Here is a 23,334-nt window from a genome sequence, read left to right on the forward strand (position 1 = left end):
TTCTACCTCCTGTCTCCATCTCTGAGGTGGTTTTTGTGCCATCAGTAGCTGGTTCTATATGTACCCGATAGTTCCTTCAAAAGGGAAACCTTTCCCAATGTAATTAATCCTGAGCAAAATCCCGTTATCACAGTGCGTGACACTAAATATGCATCCTACATCTTACACGTACCTATAAACAGGGTGTGCGAGCAAATAGTGCGTATGCAAACAGTACAACCACAAAGGTGGAGTGTAACCACTTCATATATATCATCATATGAAAGCAGAAAACTTCACGTAGGGTTTGGCGTCATATGCATACAGTGTTTGATCAGACCTCTATGGCAATAAAAATGGTGCACAGTCAACAGTTATAGTGGCTATAAAAGAGGCAGGACTGTGCACAAAAAAGGAACTGAAAAACAATCCTCATGCAAAATACAAGTATTGCTACATCTATCTATAAATACATTTATTCACAACATTTCAAATAATTTATGTTTCAAATACAACAATGAAAGAAGGATACAGCACTGTGATGTAAAAACATGTCTAAAGCAAGATAATCACTGTGGCAAACATGGTCTTCTAGACCATTTCAGTTAAACTACTGCAGTCAAGTTCTCTGAAAAGGAAAAATAATGACAGTTTGCAAAACCCAAAATATGATTTGGTTCATCGAGCATGTTCCAACAATCAGAAAACTGCACAAGGAAGATAATCCCTTCTTTCATGTCTTAGGCAGTTTAATGAGACAGAATTAGTTCTCACTGAAGGCAGATTTAGTTAATCTAAGTATAAATTAAATTTCTCTTCATTTCCTTTACCTGCAGCCTCTGAAAAGACTGTTATTTCAGCAATAATGTTCTGCATTGTAGAGAAATCAAGGAACAACTCCAAGGACTGAACCTTAGCAGCGTGCCCAACAACTGCCAGAAGGCTGGGGCATGATTGATACATTTGGGTAGTAACAGCATATTGTGTCATTAGATCAGCTCAGTGGAGAGAATTTAACTGTGTTCTATGAACACATCTGAATAAAGCTCATTTTGCACAGAATTCATTGCTAGTTTAGACATCCTGAGAGGCTGATCATATTCCATTTAACCTGTCAGAATTTCCTTTGCTTGCAGAATCAGGCCCATCAAAATAATTAGCAACATAAAACCTTCTGAACTTTTATTTAAGAATTTTTGCACATACTTGCAGCATTTTAAAGGTATATTTCAATTAAGTCTATTTTAAGTCCTTGCCACCCAGCTACCTTTGCAAACCAACACACGGAAGGTACCATGTCACATTTAGACCTTTCCATAAAGAAGAAAATACTTGAAATTCATTGATTTTAAAGTTATTTTTTCAAATTTTTCAGATATTGATTTCTTGATTCTTCCTCAATAGTACTTAAACAAAACCAGACAGCTTTAATGCTGAAGATCATAGGACTAGATTTGCTGAAGTACTTTGGTCCCTAAAGATGCCCACTCTGCAATTTTCTAAAAGTCTTCAGTGTAAATGAAGCTGCTACTTGCTGTAGTGAATTTTGGTAAATGTCCACCTGTCATCATCAGGTGCCTGAGCCCATTTGTAAATCTTGCTTTTACTGAGTAACAAACGTATGGAAATTTTCTCAGTTAAATTTACTTGATATATATTGTTCTTTCATGTGACGATTTCCTTTTTTTCTGTCTACTTATTTTTCTTAAGGCTCTGTGCACTTCTTTGCATCCCAGCAGGCTCCGCTCAGGCTCAGGAGTTCATTTCTTTCCCCGATTTTTAAATTATTTTTTGCTTAACTGTTCGCAATAGAATTATTGACCTATTCTTGGAAAAAAGAATAGGAACAGAAGAGTTGCAACACAAATCTCTGGCCAGGACTTCCAGTGAAGTGCCTCATTCAGGAAAATTTTGGTGCTGTAGATTACTCATGTTTGTGTTTAACTGTGTTTAAATACAGCGCTGGCACACAGCTAGAAGCCCCGGTTCAGTCTACAGTCTAATTTACTGTACAGTTTATTGTCCATGTTACTGTCTGATGCCCTTCCTTGTATAATAATATCCTAAATAACTCAATTATGTACACTTTCTAAATTGATTGCCTACATTTACAAATTAAAGGAGCCCCAGCACAGCTCTTGCTCTCCTTTTCGTCACCTTCACAATTGTTAGAGGTGAATATATTACTCCAAAACTTTGGCCTGCTTATCAGATGCCCAACATTTTAAAAGAGTGGCTAAGGTTACCTGCCTTGGGCCAGGAAGCACAGCGGAAGGGACAATCTTTTCAGCAATGCTGGCAATGTTAGAACCCATACGTTCAGCTGCACACCTGCAGCGACTCTTCATTTCTATTGTCTTTGAAGACGCTCAGAAGTTCCTGGCTTTCAAATTTAGAGCATGAGCTTTGACGCTAGTGATAGCAGAGGAATTTATTGTTTGGGGTGAGGTGGAGGGGTGATTGGTTTACAAAACCCACTCCACCACAGCAAAGGTTACATCCACCGTTTACCAGCTGAAGCTCTCACGGATGAAGGGTACGATTCATTGCAACAATATGGCTGAAATACCCAAAGACAGGGAGGACAGAAACAATCAGAAACTAGCACGGCCTCTTTCCCTTGCTTCCGCTTCCCAGTCCCTGGCTTCTCTACTACACGATCCATACAACAATATTTGTGAGCACAGTTAGTATTGTTATCTTTTATTGTATGAATTATACCACACGTGCATGCTCTGAATAATAAAACCAGGTTTCAGTATCACAAAGGGTAGGTGCTTTACCAGTCTAAGAGAAAGCTGTATCTGTGATACGCTGATCAGATGGCGGATTATGTTCCAAAGATGATGCAAAAGCTGATTAACAGTAATACCGAATTAATTTCCTAATAGACTAGCTCATTAAGGGAGACTAAACAATATTAGGCAATGTCATACAAGGAGTTTTCTGTGATTCAACTCATTACAGAAGTAATGGTTGTAGCAACAAGGGTCCGATATCCAGCTGTGAACATTGTAGATCAATTCATACAAGACCCGACAAAACTGGGTGGTGGTAGGAAACAATACACATCACCAGAGGCACCTGACAGGCATCGAGCAAGGCTTTGGAATAATTAGTATCTGGTAGGAGAAAACATGGTCGTAAGAACAAGACTGGACCTCAGTGATGGCTCAAACACTGCATACATACAAAGGTATTTTGGAAAAATGGTAAATCCTAAATAACAATTCAAAATTGTTGGAATGCTTTTGTTTGGAATCTTAAAAAGTGCTCTGGCTTGGCAGAGAGGACAAAGCGGGAATTATCGCTTCTATTCCTTACTAAGCACAGGGGCATCTAAAATGCTTCACAATTGCACTACTGTGTTGGGATGGAAGTCAGTATTAGAATGGATCTTCCCTGGAGGAGGCAAAGCTGGACTTGCTGAGTTCAGTTTCTTTACCATGAAGTCAGTAGTTTTATGACCTCCTCCTGCCTGGGGCTTGTCTACACGTTTTCCAACATTTTATTACCAGATATTTATAGCTCAGAAGCCTACAAACAATTGCATGAAGCAACTTATTTTTAAATAAAATCCTGGTTTATTATAATTCAAATTACACAAGCATGTTAAAGAGATTTTAGTTGGATTTTTTTTTTTTTAAAGGCAGAACTGCACCATTTTAAACCACTGTAACAGAATATAATGCAACAATTCTCTTGCATCATGCCCCTGCTGCTCCTCTTCAGGAAAGAAAGGCACAATGTTTCAAGGAAAAAATTAACAGAAGTATTAAAACAAGACTTTGTTTTTAGTAAGTAAATTTTGCACATAGCATAATTCCTTTAGCTCATCCATAGATTTGACGTGAAAAATCTGTATTCTTCGTAGTTTAACCGCGATGCTTACGTTGCCACAATGCAATTCATAGTTCTTAAGCAAGGTCAACAGCAGCTATAGCTTTTAAGGTGAAAGCCTTAAGTACTGCACTAGCAGTTAGTGAAACTTAAATGCTAAGATACATTTACCATCCAAAGCTAGATTTATTCATAAGTTATTTAACCTAAACTCTGATCACACCAAATAGAGTATAGATGGAAAGTAGTTCCACTGCGGAAAATAAAGAACTTCAGATTTCAAACATTTTAAATTAAGAAATGTGCTAGCTGCCATTTTAGTGGCAAAAGAGACCCTCTCCTGTAAGCAATAAGGGGTTATCACCAGTTCATATTGGACACAAGGGAGTAAAATCCTTATGAACGAATTCCTTTAATCCGTCTTCTTGTCAGAAACTTCTGTGGATTTCTTTGCAGCAATTCCATTTGCAACGCCATTGCTTTCAAACTGCAAATAAAAGATGTCATCATTAATGGGATGTCAAAAAATGACTCCACGCCCAGAACAGTAATCATTGGTGACGAAAATGGCTTTTAGAAGCAGGGTCAGTGAAGATCTATGAAAAAACCTGCAGCAAGAACCAAAGTGACGGTGCCTCTTCAGAGTTACACATAATTATTGCTGTGGCAGCGGGAGGCAAGGGAACGAGGTCAGACACAACATACAAATCTTTGCATTTTGTTCAGAGAGATGAACAGTAAATACATGATTTACACACAAGAAACCTCTTCCCCCATTATAAGAGGTAGAGCTAGCTGAAGAGTGTGTGGGCTTTTTTTAATTCTGCTTCACGTATCTGGTCTGATGTACCAATTATTTGACTCCTTCCTTCTCCAAAAGAATTAAAAGTCATTAAATAAAAATAAACTAAGCTGTTTCAGGAAACAGGCGCAATTCCAATCCTTCTAAGACCTACCAGAAGCTGCTCTCTTGGAGCAACTATTTCTAGCTCAGTACTGGTAACTCCCTTTCATAGGAAAATAACCACAAAAACATCTGTAAAAACACCCAACTATTTATTCTTTCATGCTGCCCACTGTCAACTATTGCTGGGTGCTTCATGTGGAGTTTCCCTCATTAGCTGAATGCATTAATCTTACTTTATAAATTTCAGTCTCATCCTCCTGATCTCTTTTTGTAGCTGAAGGTGCCCGTGGATTTCCAGCGCTGCCTCCTTGACCTTGTTTTGTGGTTGTCGTTTCTTGCACGGCTTTCTTGGGCCATACACGCTTAATGAAAGGTGCGATAACGGGATAAATATACGGTTCCAGGAATTTCTTGTAGACCCAGAGGAGAACCGGAATGACAATACAAGGAATGCACACCATGGCTTCCTCTTGTTCTGTGACAAAGCTGATGAGGGGAGGGAAAAAAAACCAACAACTTAGGATGACAGCATCAATATGCCATGAGCTAAGAAAACAGTCTTAAATAACAAATAAGGATTGTAGTTGATATTCAGACATAAAAGATTCTTCAATAATGGAATAACTGTTTAAGTTTCAAAAATGCTGTACGTTTCAATGGGAAACATCCTTGACAGTTTAACAAAAAAGGTGCAGAGTTTGCATTAATGTGTCATTCCTACAGCTGGAACTTACAAAAACACATTCAGAAGATAAAAAATTTTGCTTTAACCAAATAAAAATTTTAAGCAGCAAGCTGCAGATATTAGCCCAGTTCTTCCTGTATTGCAGCAGAGAGTCCAAAAAGTTTATTTTTCTCACTCCCTTTTTATTTAAGGTGAAATTAAATGGCAGGACCCCAATCCACCTAATGGCTTGCTACCGCTGAAGGGCAGGTCAGTGAGAGGAGGGAACAAAATCCTCGTCAGAAGTTGAAAAAAAGGAGAATATGGGTTAATTGCTTCCTCCTCCACCCCAATCCCATACAATTAGCCAAACTATTAGAAAATTAATCCTTCCCTCTCCCCCCCCAAATCAGGAAGAAGTCTACAAAAACGGCAGCCTGAAGTCTGGGATGAAAACAGCAGAAAACCAAAGCGCAGGGGCAGAAAGGTACAGCTGCGGGGGGCCGGGGGGAGACAGGGAAGCAGAGTTCGAGCCGTCCCTTTCAGCGCCGATGAGCAACGCGTTAGGTACACTCTGCTGCAGAGCTTTCCCTGCGAACTTCGAACGCTGTTATACAGGATCTGCGCGGAAGTCAAGCAAACAAACAAAAAAAGTAAAAAGGCAAATGGTCGAATTTTAATAGCGAGCTTATTTCTTTGTGATACGAGCTTTTGTTTGTAAGCCTCCATACATCAGGGTCAGCAGCGAGCACACGCATGACGCTGCAAATGCCCGTTTGGGGTCTGTGCCCTCGTGTAACTCAGCCCTCGGTCACCTGCTGTATGGAATGGAAAAAAGCCTGTGCAGGCAAAAGGGCTTTTTTTTTTTTTTCCCCCCCATAAAGGATGACCTAGTCTAGAAGCGCCAATTTAGGTAACACGTTCCCGTTCTGCCTCTCCACAGGACGCCGTTGAGCCGAGAACACTCCCCAGAGGGCCGGCCGGCCTCCCCGGCGCATGGCGAGGAACGGGCCGCGGCTGCCGGCGCGGTACCCATCGCCCTCCTCCCGCCGACCGAGTCGGTCCGTCCTACTCAGACCCACAGCGCCGCACACCTCGGCTGCCGCCGTTACGTTCCGGCGTTCGCCCCGTCCGCTCCCGGTTAGCGGAGCGGCCACAGCGCAGCCGAGCAAACGGCGGGGCGAGGCCAGGCCGGCCCCCCCGGGATGCCATGGCCGGGCCCCGGCCGGAGGAGTGCCAGACCACGACGGGACCCCCGGGGGTGAAGCAGGATCAGCCCCGGCGGAGCCCCCCCCCCCGCCCCGCACTCACCTCGGTCGGCAACGACCCAGCGCCGTTACCGGCTGCCGCAGCCTTCGCCGCCGCACCGGAAATGACCCAAGCGCTTCCCGCTGACGCGCACTGCGGATCACCACCAATGGGCGGTGGAGTGAGCATCACGTGGCCCACGCCCCGCCCCGCCGGAACGTCACACACACACACACACACCCCCCCCGGCCACCGAGCGCCGGCCGGGAGGGGGGAACGGACCGAAGGGACGGAACGGGCTCCGGGCGGGGGAAAACGAACAGGTCTGCCTGTCCCGAACTCCCTGGCGTTATACACGAGTAACGCTCGTCACTCATCAACATCTCCCGGGCACGACTGACAGCAAAATCCCAGACAGAGCAGAAGCACACACAACAAATCTTAACTTTTTCACTTTATTTATGTACAGCTCTTGCAGCCGAGTTACTCCCGAGCCATTAGCTTTTGCTTCTTCAGCTTCTTCTGGGATATCTGAAAAACAAAACACACAAATGAGAGAACAGTCTACACCTTCCCAAAACATCTTGCGAAGAGCTTTAAATACAGAGTCATCCTTTCAAAGCAGCACCGAGAATTGTTCAAAATTTCATCTGTTTTACAAAACATTTCGCTAATACTACCTGCACGTAACTGAGTGTCCTTGCAAGTACCATGTTGCTTACAGGCCATCAACTCTACTTAAATTTTACCGAAAGGCGTCACACCTTTACACGCACAGACTGAGAATGCTGTCACTGCTCGGGAGGAGGGAAGAACAAACCATTCATGCAAGAAAAATACTTCTCAGTGGTTTATCCAAGTTCTCAATGTTGCATTTACATTAAATATTGAGGTTGCTCAGAAATAACTGGGTTTTTTCATGGATGTTCCAAAGGTGTCCTAAGATAAGTCATCACAGCAACCCCTCTGTCCAAAAACCGCAAAGCACTAGCTCTCACGTTTCTTAAGTGACGTTAAAGATATGACCGCTGGTACCTTTTTCTTTTGAGCAACTTCTTCCTCTGGCTTGGGAACGATCTGCTCCTTCTCGGTGAGGATCATCTCGATGTGGCAGGGGGAGCTCATGTAGGGGTTGATCCTACCGTGCGCTCTGTAGGTGCGCCGGCGCATTTTGGGAGCCTTGTTGACCTGGATGTGCTCGATGACCAGAGAATCCACATCAAGACCCTGGGGAGGGGGAAGAATAAAAATTTGTGACTTGTGTTTTTCTCTCCAAGTAAGTATTTCCACAGCAAAAACATGAACAACCACCCTCCCAACGCACATCGCTGCTGGAAAATAGAACAGCTTTGCTCAGCAGCGTCACAGAAACAAGTATTTACCGAGCAAGCACCGGCTGAAGCCCGAACAACACTAGCTGCCCTTCTACGTGTCACAGTGAATTTAAAATCACGCTGATGGCTCAGAAAGAAAGCACATTTATTTCATCGTTATTCCAAAGGTGTCCTAAGATAGTCATCACTGCCATCAAAGTCACCACATTAAGTGCCAAGGACATTACAAAAATACAAATTGACCAAGAATCCACAGATTGCTTTGCTTTTGTAGATTTTAAGAGATCTAAACCACATTTACTCTGAGAACAATTTGTGTTTAGTAACATCTGCGCAGCCTACCTTGAGCTCGGCATTGCTCTCTGCGTTTTTGAGCATGTGCAGCAAGAACTCCGCGCTTTTCTTAGGCCAGCGTCCCTGCGTCCAGCCCCATTGCTTGGCCTGGAAGAAGAAGAGTTCCGTTTTTATCCTGGTACAACGTAACTTACCCTTTACATGCCATTACAACTCCTTTTATGAAGACTGCATAACGAAGTAATTAAATTTGATCCATTACTTGACAAGACACCATGCTTGCTCTAGTGAAATTAAATCTTTTCTCCCTCTTACGATGTTTATATATAACACAAACACCAACAGACCATCCTCTACACTGTCTCAACATCATCTTTTCTCTCCTCTTTAACCAGCCAAGCATCTTTGCCACGTTTTCACCTCAGACCTCACCTGGGCGCATCTACCAACTCCTCCGTTGTAGCGACGGAAAGGAACGCACTGCTTCTTCAGCGTGACGTCTTTCAGGTACTTGGTGGCCTTGCGGATGTGCATGCCCTTGATGGCCTGGGCCGTCTCACGCGTGTTCTAGCGACAGAGCACAGCAAAGTCCCTATTAACACATCTTTCCCAGTTTTCCAATTTTTCCAATGGGAGCAAAAGCACTCCTCTCTCTTTCCCGGATTCTATTATTTTTGCTACAAACTCAGTTTAAAAGAAGCACTCGCACAAAAAAATACAGAATGAAGAATAATTAGCATTATTAGAATATTTTATTTCTTTTTGTTACCTAATTTTCTAACCCTTTGTGTGACTTCCATTACTAAATTTGCAGCTCTGGCACGTCTTTGGTTTTGGGTTTGTTGTTTGTTTTTTTTTTTACCTAATGGCTAGATCTTTCCCACCAGCAAAATTAAAATCCAAGCATTTGTGTTTTTCATAATTCCTCTTTGGCCACTAATTCAAAAAAGCAGGAGCCTGAAGGATAAATTCATACTGAAATGTCAAATATGGCACCTCAGAGGAAACGATGAGAAAATGAGCTACACAAACAAGCTGTGAACAACATAATTAGCTCTGTACAGGAATTATAAAGGCGAGAGATGAAAAGGCTCAGAAAGAAATATCAAGGATAAAGTATCAGCGCTTAAGACAGCGTACTAAATGCCAAAGTCAGAGAGTAACTATGATCTTACGTGGTCATACAAAAAAGGGCAAACTGAAGTAAGTGAAATCTCTTTGACACCTAGCAGAAAAGCACCTGCTCGGCTTTGGTTTTGTGTTTAACAAGTCCTGAATTCCCTACGTCACCTAAACGTTTTCCAAAGAAAATTATGCTCTCACGCCAAACACTGCGAGCCTCCCCTGCCGTATTTCTGGACCAGCAGCAGGATCAGACTAACACCATGTTCTTTCCCAACAACCAAAAATGCAGCCTAACACCAGTGAAGCAAATCTCTCGTCCAATGCTACTCCAATTCCTCCTGCTGGATTCACTGCAACTGTTTTCCTACTGTATTTTATTATCTATCTTAGAAGGAAGCTCTATAGGCCATTTCCGTGTAATGATAAAAGAAAGTAAAAGACACTTCCTTAAAAAATAATAAAAAACCCAAACGACAAATTAATTTGCTTTTCCTACTAGGCACACACCGCATACCTTGAAATGCACTCGCAGGTTGGATCCCCGTGACTTGCATGCTGCGGAGAGAAAAGACCAACTTTTGGAATTAAAACTTCAATGGCTTCGGTGGAATACTACACGAACGTTCACGAAAAGCAAACTCACATTTCGTGGGGTTTTCCGGATCCAGAGAGTAGCGCACCATTTTTGCGGCTCAACTGAAAAAAAAAAGGGGGGGGGGGGGGGCAATTAAATAAAAATATATATATTTCTCAAACTCCGAACAAGATACGCAGAACCTGGGTTGTTCACCTCACTGCAGACAGGTAACTGAAGGAGCTGCTCAGAAATCACGCTTTCTTTTCACAATTAAATCCAAAGGTGTCCTAAGAAAGTCATCACTGCAGCCACGGCCTCTCCCTCGGGCCTCCTTCCACCTCACACCCGCCACCCACCCCCGAACTCGGCCACCCCCGTCCCCCTCCGCGCCATCCCCGCAAATACCGAGGGCGTCCGACGAGGCGGACCGAGCCCTCGCCCCCTCATCGCCTCCCCGGGGCTCCCTGGGCAGGATGGGAGCGGATTGGGACGACTCCGGGACCGCCATGTCTGCCTCACCTCAGGCCGCCGGCGGGGAAAGAGGAAGAGCAGAGCATGCCGGGAGCCGGGAGAGCCGCCCACTCTCGCGAGAGCGCGGGCGGGATTTCGGCCAGGGAGCGTCGCGGAGTTACCGCGCCTATCGCGGGGCGAAGGGCGCCGGAGGGACCGTCGACTAACGGCGCGGCGGCGGGCGGTGACGAAGGGCCGGTCGGGCGGGACGGGACACACGCAACCCGGCGTGTGAGCTTGAGGTGTGAAAATACAACGCGCGTGTGCACCAGCCAACGTCCTCGTGTCCGTGTGCGGGGCTCCCCGCGGCCCCAGGCCTACCCCCGCACCGTGGCGCCGGGCCCGCCGCCCTGAGGGATCAGCCCGGCAGAGCGCTCGCTGTCCCGGGCGGGGAGCTCTTTCACTGTCGGGACAGTTTTATTAACCTCGGCTCAAGGGCAGCGTTGTTCGCGGGCTAGGACTGAGGTGAGACTAGGCCAAGGCGCAAGCCTAAGGGCCGCAGCTAGATGGCAGCTCCGGATGGGAGTGGGGAGCAGCACGGCCGACGAGATGGGACCCGACGGATTCGCGTTTGTAAGTTGCGACCGGTGTTTATTGCACCATTATTTAAAAAAAAAAAAAAAAAGCCATACTTGTTAAAGGTTATTTTTTTTTTTTTCCATTTTAGGCTACGTTTGCAACTAGAACTGCTTGGGACATTGGAGAAAGCAGCGGTTCAATAAAACCGAAACATTTCCTGGAGGTGGTACCCAGATACAGCAAAATGCTCTGCAAAAAGAGTTTGACAGAATGGGGAAAGAAAAAAAAAAAAAAAAAATCATCTTCTTGAGCGGCCAGCCGGCTGGTGTGCATGCATCTCCCTGGCACAAGAGTGCCCGAGTTCGACGGCACGTTCAGAAATAAGCCGAGCAGAGCCAGAACTTACTGCCCGTGTAAATGCTCTGACCACAAAGCTATTTTTGGATCTCTTGTTTAGCACTAAAAAACCCCAAAGCTTTGAAGCTAGGATTTCACCCGAATGGGAAGAGGAAAATATTTGAACTATCACAAATATTTACATGGCTGGAAACTGTAGAGCTCTAATTTTGACTGCAGCTCTCCGTTCACCTGCCTTAAAAGGTGTGTTTTACTTTGCTTTCAAGGAGAAGCTTTCTGCAAAGTCTCCAAGTAACTTCTAAGTACCAACCTCAAAGCAGGGAAACCTGCTGGGATGCAGACAAATATTAATTCTTATTATATACAAGGTTCCCATGGAAAAAAAAAAAAAAAAAAAGAGGAGCCCATACTCAGGAGAACACACACTAGCTTTCAGTCACGGATACTTACTTTGAGGTACTCGGATGCATTTTCACCAATTAGTACTTCCATCATCGTCCATGGGATTAGAAGCCACTCAGCACCTCGGTACACACAACTGTCTCAGAACAGCGGCAACACAAAGGAGGACCAGCACCGCCAAAATACACACATAACAGCCTTTCTAAAAGTCAAGCGTTACTCGAGAAAAACAGACAAGAAAAAGCATCCCCCCTCTGGGCTGTCATGAGTTTGAGGAAACAGTAAATACGTAAAAAGAGATCTCAGCGATGACTTCCAACACTCTCTTAGTGTTTCAGTTCTCCTTTCTGTGGAACAAGAACTGTAATATTTCCAAGAGCACTAAGTTTGCAGATGCAATAAATGAAAACTAGCAAAACCTGAGGTCCTCAAACACTTCCCTGGCCTTCCCCACCATACTGTGGGGATCTGCTCTCACTGCCCATGTGACTACAACTTTACTCCATTGTTTCTGCCCTCCGCTCTGCACGTGCCTCCATGTAGGAAACCAGTGCCAGTGGAAGAAACCAGCATTTCCATGGGAAGCACCTTTACTTGCAGCTTCTTCTCAGCAGCGGAGCACAGAAGCAACAAGAGATTCAGAGAAAGTTGGAAGAGAGATGTGAAGCTTAAGTAGTCGACACATGTTGGGAATTATCACATGGTCATTGTGTTTATCAATCGAATCCAAAACAAACAGGGCACGTTTTCTGTTACTTAACATTTTCTGTTTCCCCAACACGTGGAACTGTTTATGACCAGCTGCTGGGGGCTTGCAGTGGTGGAAGTGTAGAGGTAGGAGCTTCTGTGGATGGCGTCAGGAAATGAGGTGCATGTTTTCATCTTTGTTGGGAGGTTAACAACTGCTCTCAGAGGCAGCCTAGCACATATCTGGTGCTGAGATCAGGGCAGAGGCAGCTGAGCATGTGCCCTTGTTGAGACTTACCACATTATTCCCCCAGTGCACCAGCTGCCTTGGACGTTTAGCTTGCATGAGCTGACTCAAAAAGAGCTTTTGCATCCTAAGCAGAAAATTAAGGCATGTAAGTCCAAAATCATGTTCCTGAAAAATGCATAGGAGGCAGCTGCCTCCTAATCCTACTGGAATCTCACCTCCATAGGACCTTACCTTAAACTCCCCTGGTGCCATCCCTCTTGGCTCCCCTGTCCATACTACTCTTCCTGCCGCAGGTTTTCTGCCAAGCAGCCAGCAATGCATTGGGTTCACACCTCTCCTCTGGACGTGCTCCTGGGGCTGGAAGGGGGCTGCACCCATTATCCTGCCGTGGAAGAGCCCAGCAGGCAGCAGGGAGTGTGGGGGCACAGGAATGGTGTATCACCTAAGTCCTTTTGTGGATTTAGCTGTGAATAAACAAGGGGCCTTATCAGTGCTACTGGAATTGCCAAGCCAAATGTCATCCTAAGTGACAGTCAGCGCCCTCAATCGCCACCATCCCTCCTGGCCAGAGAGGTGAGCTCTGAGACTGGCTGGGGCTGTGGTTTCACGGCAGGGCTGGAGCCAAAGGCATGGCTGCTCAGTGCCAAAAAGATTTTTCAGCCCTAGGACCCCCCTTGCTCACCTTCCAGCAGCTCTGCCTGTCCTCAGCCAGCCAGTTCAGAGGCCAAGGCATTACTTTTAGCCCCTACTCTGCCGCAGCTCGAGTGCCTGACTGTCAGCTCAGGCACACATCTGCCTCTGCTGCCTTGCTTGGGGCATAATTTCTAACAGAGGGGCAGGTGGAGCAGCAGGAGGGTCCACGCTAAAATCCCCATGATGGATAGATCCATTAGGGCTGATTGGCCAAGCTTAACTCTGGCTCACTGAAACACACCATGTGTCTGCCCTGCTATAGGACAGGGTTTTGACCTGTTCTTTGCACAGGAATGGAAGCCAGTTCCTCAAACTATTTTTTGTAGATTTCTTGGCATTTATCTTACAGGTGCAGTGTTTGGAGTCCAAGGATTATGCAGGGATAATAACTGTCATTCACAAAATTACATACAAATGGGTTGCTTGTCCTAATGGTTAAGCAGAAAATCATGAAGGCAAAGGCACCTAATATTCATTTTAAATTGAAACCACCTTGCATGCTGGAAACACTGAAGCTTTCCATCCTTCAGACAGCTGCCACACCTTCCTTCCCTCAACGCCTCTCTCCTGGCCAGCCTACAGACTCCTGCACTCCTTCTCCCAAATGCGAGGCTCCTCCAGAGGTACAGCTCACCGACGTTTTCTTGCCTTTTCCTCCCATGGTCAGCAAGGCAGCGACATTTGTACACCAGGTAGGTCAGCTCTCTGGCTAAGCCACTCTCCACAACCGTGTCCTAAAGTCTACTGACCCAGGCAGTGAATTCCAGGAGCAAGATCATCATAAGTGTAAAATATGAATAAATAGAATGCTTTTGATTCCCTGTGAGGAGTCCTAAAACACAGGCAGTTCTTTACAAGAAGAGGTTAGCTACGCAGTCTGTTTATTTCTGTTGTGTATATGCTATCCCCAGTTCTGGGATGAGGAAACAGCCAAGGAGTGCGGCGTCATGACAGCTGAGTATCTGTCCTTACTGTCACCACTGCTGAAGCGTGATGCCACCTTCTCTGTGCTGCTGGTGACCAGCCAGCCGCGCGTGTCGTCAAAACAAAAACAAAAACCCACAGCTATCGGTGATAGTGTCTTAATACTCAGCATTTTGGGCGTATTGTCCTAGAGCAACAGGTTCATCCACCCCCTGCACACTCAGCCAGGAGAGAATCACCGGTAAAATAAACCTCCTATGTGATTAAATAACCTTGTAGCTGAAGTTTGTGTTTATTCAGTGCATTTCTTGCCAGCAAACCATTTACGCAAGTTGTGTGGGTCTAAGCTCATTCGTAGCTTTAGTTGCCAGAAAAGGACCAGCCAATCACCTTGATGAGTAAGGCAGCAAGTAAAGACATCGTGTAAGTGCCTGATCATAAACACTGTATGGGATAAATTAAATCCTAGGCTTATATTTGCTCCAACCTGTCTGGCTCATAACTGAGAAGTACTGCTTTAAATGTGCTTTGGGTTAATGAAACCAAAAATATCCCTGGAATCAGGGACGTTGCCTAAAATTTGCATCCGCAATTTAGGCACGGATTTAAACATGGGAAATTCAGTTTAAACATAAGAGAAAACCTTTTTTTTTTTTTTTAAATACTATGAGGATGGTTGAACCCTGGCATAGGTGGCCCAGAGAGATTATGGAGTCTCTGTCTTTGGAAATATTAAAAAAATCATCTGGACAATATCCTGGGCAACCAGCTCTGGATCACCCTGCTTTGAGCTGCAGGGTGGTTGCTCTAGATGATCTGCACTAGCCTTTTCCAACCTCAGCTTCTGTAGATCTGTGAATGCTGTCAACATTTCTAAAGCTGAGTGTGCCCTCTACTATGAAACACAGCTTCACACTCTATCCATTGGTTGCATTGCATCTCCTAACCCAAACAGACCAAAGAAGCCTCCTCTTCTCTGTTATTACCTGCTCTTTCTGTGGCTGCCCTGGTCAAGAGTTCCTCTGCATCAGTTGATAAACCACAATAAAACCTGTTCTTCTCTTCCAGGGGCTTCTGTACCTCCACATCTTTGCTGGCAGACACCACACAGAGGGACATGAGGCAGGAACAGTCCTCCCAGGCAGGACCCGTCTGTGTCACCCCACACCCCTCTCTGTTGAGGACCACGGCGGCGATCTGCGCAGACCATGGGAAATGAGGTTGGATCCTGCCTATTAACACAACCTGTGCAAAAGTTGCAGCCAGCAGACAGGTTTGTGTTTAGGGCATGGCAAGAAGCTATAGCCCTGAACATCTACTCTCTTCCAAACGTCTGTAGCCACCCTTCCAGCATCTTCATTTATCATCCGAGTGCGTGGTTTCTGTGTTCATTCCTTCCTGTTGTCAGAGATTCCTCACAAGTTTCTTCCCTCTCGTGCTCTGACAATTGCAGCATCTTCCTCTCCACAAGACGCAGACTCCCCCACTTTGATCCCAAGCGTCACCTCTGAGGTCATCCCTCCCTCCTGGCTTGCTCCTTCCCTCCCTCTTCCAACCACGCGGCTACCTCCCCCTTCGCTATTGCAACAACTCTGACACAACCCCCCCCCTGTTTCAAAGCTTTTCCTATCTGTCCACGCTTACTAATCCTCTCTAGCTGAGCCACCCTCCCCCTCTCCAAGCTCTCCTCTCCGCTCCACTCGGTCTTTTCCAGCGTGCACAGCCCAGTCACATGCTGGTGCTCGGGAAGGTCATATGATGGGTAGGGACCGCCAGGCAAGGCTGTGGCAGGCATCCGCTGGACACGGGGCCCCGTTAGGTAGCACACCTCCAGCTCCCACCCCATCCCACGGCGGTCAGCCACCCCGTGACTCAAATCAGGTGCTGGACCTGCAGTGTGCAGGGACGCGACGCCGACTGCACGGTCACGGGATGGGAGGCAGAGGCTGTGGAGTTGCATTGTAAATGCAGGGAAGGAAGCGTTACGCGTGGGGAGGTGGTTAGTGGGGTCCTGCACCTGTATTCCAGACCAGGCAGGGCTGCTGCCACTGGTCCCCTGTCCTGCTTGCACCTCCTACATCCTGCTCTGCTTAGAAAATAATCATCTTTGCTCTGCAAAGCGTATAGCCAACCTGTACAGCAAAGCCCTCTTGTTTTTCCTGTGCCCTGACCTCAGTCTGTCTGCCTGTCTGTCCTTGGATGGGGAGTTCCTGGGATGAATATCAGCAATGTCTGTACATCACAGGCAGGAATGCAAGTACAAAGTAGTAAGAAATACCCCAAGCTTTTCTTAATTAATTACAGAGCCACTGACTCTTTCTAATAATATCCACACAGTCAACAAACGCAATAAATAAGAGAAGTTAGGCAATTAGGAATAAATGGCCAGAGGGTGAAGCAGAGCCCAGTGGGGGACCAGCATCCTCAGGGACATCTCCTGCTTTCCCATCTTTGTATTGCATGTGTTGTTACCACATGCGATAGATGTCCTTTTCATTGAGACACCGAGGAATGAGACTGGATTCAGGGATGGGGTAACTGATGGATCCTCAAAGTAAAACGTGCAAACTGGTGAAAAATGAAATGAATAATATTGTCTGTGTAAGTAAAGGCAACATCTGAGGAGAGCAGGAGGCTCCACGCATCTCCAAGAATGGCTCAAGGCTTTCCCCTCTCTGAGGCAGATCCCAGCACTACACCCTGCTCAGATTTGAGAAGGCAAAAGGTTCAAAGGAGAAGGTAAATGAAAAACAGGGTGCTGGAGAACAAATGATACCAACCTTGACGATACACAGCACTGTCTTGCGCTGCTTATTTCTGTGCCCCAAACGGGTTGTCATACTTTTTCTGAAAAACAAGGTACTGCGTGAAGTCTATATTTGTGGTTTAAAATACCATTCTCATTTAATGTGAATTACAGTAAAACACTGCCAAAGGATCTCCTAAACACCAGCCGATTCAGCAATCGGGGACACAAACAGGAAGAACATGCATGAGCTGTGTGACCCAACACAGCCCAGGAAGAAAAAATTACTTGGGATTTTCAACTGTAAAGCTTGGGTGCAAATTAGCAATAATGGAGAGAACTAACATTATATGTTTTTATAAGGCTTTGCTAAAGTAAGTAACAAATTAATTGGTTTTAATAAATAACTCCTTTTCTTTCCTGTAGGTACAGGGAAGTTGAGTGGCATGCTCAGAGTTTCCTCATGCTGGGTCCATCCAGATTTACAGGATCAGTTTTGAAAGCCTGAGTGCTGCTGAGATAAATTTAAAATGGATTTAGGAGTCTTGAAAATCAAGCTCTGGGTGGCTGGTTTGGGGAAGTTTTTGGAAAAGGAGGAGATGTCAGCTTTCTCATTATTCTGCCAAAATGCCAACTTGCAAGAGCTTTTAGCTGCTAATTACCAGAAATGAGCCAAAAAACAGAGTTGTGCCCTGGGTTGACAGACCCCTGTAAGCAGGCAGGAGAGGCGCTGCCTGGTCTGCCAGTTCTTATGGTTTTATCTCAAGCTGCAGTCCAGCCGAGTGTTGAGTACCTCTCCTGACAGCGCTTCAACATCTGCTCCAGATTTGGGCCAAATATTCCTGCAGATTTTAAGAAAAAGCATGTGGATAAGCAATCCCTAAACCAAACAAGCATCCCCCAAACTCCTCCCTGGACTCTCTAGCAGCTCCAGGCTCTGCTTAGAAAAAAAGGCAGGAGTAGTATTAGTAATTTTTTTTTTTTTTTTTATCTTTGCTGGATGCAGGAGAGTCAAGGCAGCAGCGCCGCTGGGGGTTCACCATCCACCATGTGAAGGGTCAAGTGATCACAAACTTCTGAGACGTTTCTCCAATCCCTCACCAAAATAGGACCTTGGAGAGGAGCAGAAGCAAACATCCCCCTGGCCAGCCACGACACCTCTGCACTGCCAGTAGGCTTGGCTCCAAGTGCATGTTCAAGCCCAAACATGCTCAGAATTCATACAGCTTGGATGGAAAAGCATGGGCTTTGAGTGACAATGTAAGAAGAGAGAAAATATATGTCATTCCTCAGCACAGACCTAAAGATATCCTTGTCTGCAGAGTGGATGGAGGAGGCCCACCGCCCACCACTGGGTCTTCTGTCCAACACAAAGCAGCCAAGCGGTCTGGATCCATCTCACATACCATGGGATGTGCTGGGAATGACAAGCCACTGAATTACACTTGTCTGCTTGGACACAGGGAAAAGACATCAGGACACACTGAGCTCTTGCTGGCTTTCAGCCTGTGTTCCTGCACCTGAGGGTCTCTGCAAGAACAACATGCTCAATCTGAGCAACCTGGGGACTAATGCAAGGCGTGGACAGGGGTGAAAAGAAATAAAAATCATCCTAACAATCACTTCACATTGCTCAGGCATGTCTGGGAAAATGGCACAACAAAGAGTGGCCAAGAAGTTTGCCCTTGGTGAAGGGTGGTCCAGGGGCAGGAGCAGGGACCCGCCATGGGGAGGGGGCAGCCGGTGGAGATCAAAGCCTTCTGGAAAACTCCCTGCAGATGGCGATGGCCGGAGGCAGGTACAAACCGTAACGTTCCTCCCTATGTCACAACGTTCACAAGAATTAGCATTTCGCAGGAATGCAGGGATTTATTTTTCAAGGCCCACCGTATCTGCAAGCGCTACAGCTCAAACACTGCACCAACAGAGCATGTGCTTGATAAGAACCCAGGAACAGATGCCAGCGGATTTAATGTGGGACAGGAGGCCCATTGCAGGTTTGCAGACTGCTGGCAGGGTCAGCTGTAAATATTCCCTCACAATCAAAGGCATTCATCTAAGGATTACATGCTGGGGGCTTTGTGGTAAAGTAAATTTGCAACTAACGGGACCATTAATAGTCAGACAGTTTAGTTGGCTCGCTGGCTGCCATTTATTTCCCCCACAGTCATTTTTACTACATCTAAATACCATGGGGATGTGGGACTTGAATGATGTGGCCTAAGAAATCAGCTTAGAAGAAGGAGAAGGAGTTACCTCCAACAAAGAGAGCTCAATGGGGATCGAACGGGGCTATCAATAGTGGGTAATGCCACTGAAGCATGTGAGCTGATTTCATAACCTGATGGAGATTAGCCTCTTCTGTAATCAAGCAAACCTATCAAGGGATATGAAGTACTGGTCCTATAAAGCATGTTTATAGAGGGGCTGTATTTGAAAGGCTGAGGAGGGGAGGAGAGACTTTGTGGGGTCTGCGAAACAAAGACCCCACAGCCTGTTTTCACCCCAGTTTGATGCTCACAACAACATAACAAAAATATCCAGAGCAGAAACTCTGCCAAATAAGTAGTGCCTCTCCCCCCTGCACTAAGTGCCAAGTATAAAATAATTGCTGGTGTGATGGGACATATGACAAATCAAGAGGTCCTGGGCTGAGCAGGCACAGGGTGATGCAAGGATTAATAACCCGGGATGTTATTTCACTGCAGAGCTGCCTCTCCAGGACCTCAGACCCTTTGGGGTGCAGTCAGCTCTGCGTGCCCATCCGATGCAAGGCTTCTCCCGCGGCCTTCACCCCAGCTCAGTGCACCCTGAGGTTGCTCCTGTCTGAGCAGCCCTCCTCTCTCTGGGTTTGTTCTCCAGCCCTGTCTCTACCCCTCCTCCCCCATTATCTCAGAAACAAATTAGGCAGAAGGAACCAAGAGGGAAACTAATACCAATCCCATTAAATTCTACTGCCTAGGCTGTGTTTTATAATTGAAAAGAAAAACTGTTTTATAACTTAAAAAAAAGAGAACAATCCCTCTTTCTCCCCTCCTCCTGCTCTCCTGCAAATCCTATTCGCTCTTCATTGGAGAAAAAGAATGAAAATAGAGAAAAACCAGGCAGGAAGAATGGAAGGTGTGTAAAACACTCTCAAGTTTCTATGCGTGGAATTAAAAATTTGCGGAATAGCATTAATCTCTCCCTGACACCAAATAGCTGACCTAAAGCAATTAAATCAATCTTTGGCTTGGCAAAATGAGCAATCCCTAACAGGAGCATCTTTGACTCTTGTTGGGCCACTCCTTTCAGTGACAAGCACCCCACAAAAACAAGAGCCACAATTTTTCCCCATCAGGAGGGCTCACTCGAGCCAAGTGCTTCACTTACACCTTCCTAGCTGTGTGAATGCAACAGGATGCAATTCTAGCACGGGAGTACTGCGCAAATCCCTCCTAGAGCCACTCACCAAGGTGGTGGTACCCTGCCCCGGGCAGCAAAACACTCTCTCTGCTGCTCTTCCCACAGCAGGTCATTCCTGGGAAAACATGGGATGCAATGTCCGCAGCACCGTTCATCCATCATGATGCTTTTTTATTTTCCTTGTGATCTCCAGAGCTGCTCACACCAGAATTGCTCTACCTCTGCAGGTATTTAAAGAGGTCATGCAACGCTGAAGGATTTTCCCTTTTCCCTTAACACTCAGCTCTTTGATGGTGCTCTTTCATACTTCTTGCTGTGATTTCTGCAAGGAAAGGAGGTGTCAGTATGCTAATTTTAAAGACACGGATATAGAAGCATTAAAGACAATTATTTTGCAAAAGGCTCCTGACTTCAGTTTCCTTGTGCACGATGGTGACAGCCTGTTTCTATCAATCAGAGATGCTGAGCTCCTGCAGAAGACACTGACCATAACCCAGGTCTGAGATGTTCTGCTCGTGTGGAAATGGCGTTGAAAGGATCTCATTGCTGGGTGCACAGACATGGAAACCTCTCAAATTAAATGCTGCTGCTGAAAAACCTGTCTAATCCTTCCCCAAGATCACCGGCAGACTCCAGACCTTTAAATATTTTGCTATATTAATTTACATGTCATACTAATTCTAGCTTTTTGCTACTAAGAAAGAAGCTTAACTCCTCTCATATCCTTTCTGCCTGCACATCTCATGGCTCTGTTTTGTCTCACCACGTTTGGTGCTGAAGAAGAAACCAGCCTCAGCCACCCACCTGCACAGAGCTTGTGACTACAGCTGAGTGGGACATTTTTTGATTTCCTATAAAAACGCTCATGATTTCAAAAAACATTCCTGTTCTGCTTTTGGACTGAACTGAGATCTTTAGGAAATCACAGTGGGGATGAAGCTGGGGAGAGAATCAGGGAGCCAGAAAGATGCCTCCAAGAACAACCACTCTCTCCCCAGGCACTGCCCAGCTCACACCAGCTGCTGGGATAAAGCCTCCAACATCCTTACAAGTGCTGTAAATATTGAGCTTCCAGCTCTTTTATGGTGGATTATTACCCATTTTATCCTGGTTTATTATTTATTACTTATTACAATATCCAGAAATTCCATCTGGGAGCCATGAAATCTTTCCCAGTGAAAAACTAATCAAAACTAGGAATTTCTCCTAAAAACTTTTGGGCTTAACGAACTGTTATTTTCTGAGCAGCTCTGGGTGGGAGTCTTCTTTCCCCCCAGGCCATTAGGTTTACAGAGAGGTCAGTGCAGAGCCACAGTCTCTGCATTGATACAATACCCATCACCACAGTTCCTAAGCATCTCTCTGGACAATCGTCACCTTTTGGCCGAAACAACCAGGAATTATTTTGATACACTTCTTCCTTGCTGTCACTAAGCTATTCTCACTGCTACTGTCACTCTTGGAAGCCAGAGGCGAAGAGCAGGACTCCCCCCACACCCCAGAGCCTGGCGTTGCACAGACAAAGGAGGACACATCCCCACCCGTGGCAGCTTTACAATGGCAAGAGGCAACAGCTGAATGCAAAGGCACGGGAATAAGAATGAGAAGACGTCGCAGTGGCTGACGGTCTGGCAGGGTTTTGTTGGCACCAGGAATTATTTAAAATGATGAAGCGTTTGGTGATGAGGCTTAGCTGATTCATTTCCTGGAGGAGTTAAGTCTGGTCATGGGCCAGAAGCTGAGAAACCTCTATCCTTTCTTTTTTAGGACGCTGCTGTCAGGATGCTGCTCCTCGCGAGGGACCGCACAGCTGCAGGAGAACGCTCTGCTCAAACCCACGCTCCCTGGTGAGAAGCAGTTAGCGTCATCTCCAGCCTCCTGAAACGCAAAGTGCTCGAATAGCTCCCAGAGCGTGTATTCACTGAAACGAAGAGGTTCTGGGAACAATCCCCAGGAGGAGAAGAGCAGCAGTCCCCAGGCACAACTTGCTGCACATACAAGAGCTATGAGAAAAACCTTTCAGAACAGAACAGAACATTTCGGTTGGAAAGCAACTACAACAATCATCTAGTCCAACTCAGGTTAATTCTCTCCATCAATATCTACTAGTGAGGGTTAAAGCAACACCCATACCTGATCACTCATTATTTCCCTTGCTGGTAACTGGTTTTACATCTCGAGGCCTCCATCTCTTCCTCCTCATCTCTGCCTATCATTTGCCTGCACCTTTTTCCTGCCATTTTCATACGCTGCGGACCCTGGTGCCTCCTCCTCGCTTTCTGCTGCGAGTTTGGGGGAGAAGGGAAGGAGCTACGGAAGGGGAAGAAAAAGAGACCAGGAAAGCCACGTGTCCTGGCACATCACCTCTTCTCCTTACACCACGTGTGGCGAGACAGCAGCAGCAGAATACAATGAAATCTCTTCTTATGGGTCAGTGATTGGTAACAATACAGGCAGTTAAAAAAAGTAGGAATAAAGGGTTATTTTTTCACAAGGGGTCCAGAACTATTTACAGTGTCGCTGACGTCATGGGCTGCGAGCCGGGTGATGCCCCTCGGCGCACACCTCGTACCCGTTAGCTCCGGCGCATCCCGAGCGCAGCTGAAAACCGCAGACCCGCGCCGGCGCCTGGAGTCCGTGGACGCAGCACCGGAGCGCTGCCGGCCCGCCCCGGGGGAACGGGCCTCCGCGGGGCCGCCCGTCTCCCCGCCGCCCCCGGTGGTACCAGCTGGGGACCCACCCGTGACCGGCCCGGCCGGGATCCACCGCGGGGGGGGTGGGGGGGGGGGGGTGTCCCCACGCGGAGCCTTCCCGCGAGCCGTGTACCCCCACCCCCCCCCTCCGACGCGTGAGCGCCTCTCGCCCCGCCCCGC

The 23,334-nt window shown here is 46.4% G+C and overlaps 2 protein-coding genes, 1 long non-coding RNA gene and 3 other non-coding genes across 8 annotated transcripts; all 6 read right to left on the minus strand.

Moving 5' to 3' along the window:
- Nucleotides 1-2,661: 2,661 nt before the first annotated feature.
- Nucleotides 2,662-6,859, minus strand: CZH18orf32 (chromosome Z C18orf32 homolog). 2 transcript variants are annotated; one of them, XM_075740832.1, is made up of 3 exons: nt 6,702-6,859; nt 4,960-5,212; nt 2,662-4,306 (listed from the first exon to the last, which is right to left on the minus strand). In XM_075740832.1, the coding sequence occupies exons 2-3, from the start codon at nt 5,185-5,187 to the stop codon at nt 4,232-4,234; spliced, it is 303 nt and encodes a 100-aa protein (XP_075596947.1). In that variant the 5' UTR covers nt 5,188-5,212; nt 6,702-6,859; the 3' UTR covers nt 2,662-4,231. The 2 variants fall into 2 exon arrangements, with proteins under 2 accessions (XP_075596947.1, XP_075596948.1); XM_075740833.1 differs by lacking the exon at nt 6,702-6,859 and adding an exon at nt 6,485-6,578.
- Nucleotides 6,860-7,077: 218 nt separating this feature from the next.
- Nucleotides 7,078-10,549, minus strand: RPL17 (ribosomal protein L17). Of its 2 annotated transcripts, none has more exons than XM_075740837.1 (7): nt 10,488-10,549; nt 10,035-10,087; nt 9,906-9,946; nt 8,699-8,833; nt 8,315-8,413; nt 7,674-7,865; nt 7,078-7,169 (listed from the first exon to the last, which is right to left on the minus strand). In XM_075740837.1, the coding sequence occupies exons 2-7, from the start codon at nt 10,072-10,074 to the stop codon at nt 7,122-7,124; spliced, it is 555 nt and encodes a 184-aa protein (XP_075596952.1). In that variant the 5' UTR covers nt 10,075-10,087; nt 10,488-10,549; the 3' UTR covers nt 7,078-7,121. The 2 variants fall into 2 exon arrangements, with proteins under 2 accessions (XP_075596952.1, XP_075596953.1); XM_075740838.1 differs by lacking the exon at nt 10,488-10,549 and adding an exon at nt 10,374-10,429.
- On the minus strand, nt 7,531-7,599 carry LOC142599617 (small nucleolar RNA SNORD58). The gene has a single exon (XR_012833195.1). It is a non-coding gene; the product is annotated as a small nucleolar RNA SNORD58 (small nucleolar RNA).
- On the minus strand, nt 8,096-8,165 carry LOC142599616 (small nucleolar RNA SNORD58). The gene has a single exon (XR_012833194.1). It is a non-coding gene; the product is annotated as a small nucleolar RNA SNORD58 (small nucleolar RNA).
- On the minus strand, nt 10,208-10,276 carry LOC142599615 (small nucleolar RNA SNORD58). Its single transcript, XR_012833193.1, has one exon. It is a non-coding gene; the product is annotated as a small nucleolar RNA SNORD58 (small nucleolar RNA).
- Nucleotides 10,550-11,745: 1,196 nt separating the features above from the next.
- On the minus strand, nt 11,746-23,235 carry LOC142599569 (uncharacterized). Its single transcript, XR_012833140.1, has 7 exons — nt 23,202-23,235; nt 20,681-20,783; nt 20,508-20,576; nt 18,463-18,586; nt 17,091-17,898; nt 12,925-13,157; nt 11,746-12,817 (listed from the first exon to the last, which is right to left on the minus strand). It is a non-coding gene; the product is annotated as an uncharacterized LOC142599569 (long non-coding RNA).
- Between the last annotated feature and the right edge of the window lie 99 nt (nt 23,236-23,334).

The sequence above is a fragment of the Balearica regulorum genome, chromosome Z (genome assembly GCF_011004875.1).
Source record: "Balearica regulorum gibbericeps isolate bBalReg1 chromosome Z, bBalReg1.pri, whole genome shotgun sequence".
Classification (NCBI taxonomy): Eukaryota; Metazoa; Chordata; class Aves; order Gruiformes; family Gruidae; genus Balearica; species Balearica regulorum.

What these genes read in the sequence shown, in the direction of transcription:
- CZH18orf32 (XM_075740832.1), bottom strand. Translation starts at nt 5,187, where the DNA reads ATGGTGTGCATTCCTTGTATTGTCATTCCGGTTCTCCTCTGGGTCTAC. An exon ending in ATGAGACTGAAATTTATAAA is followed by an intron (nt 4,307 to 4,959) that starts GTAAGATTAATG and finishes TTTTATTTGCAG; the next exon opens with TTTGAAAGCAATGGCGTTGC.
- RPL17 (XM_075740837.1), bottom strand. Translation starts at nt 10,074, where the DNA reads ATGGTGCGCTACTCTCTGGATCCGGAAAACCCCACGAAAT. An exon ending in ACCTGCGAGTGCATTTCAAG is followed by an intron (nt 8,834 to 9,905) that starts GTATGCGGTGTG and finishes CTCTGTCGCTAG; the next exon opens with AACACGCGTGAGACGGCCCA. An exon ending in GAGTTGGTAGATGCGCCCAG is followed by an intron (nt 8,414 to 8,698) that starts GTGAGGTCTGAG and finishes TTCTTCTTCCAG; the next exon opens with GCCAAGCAATGGGGCTGGAC.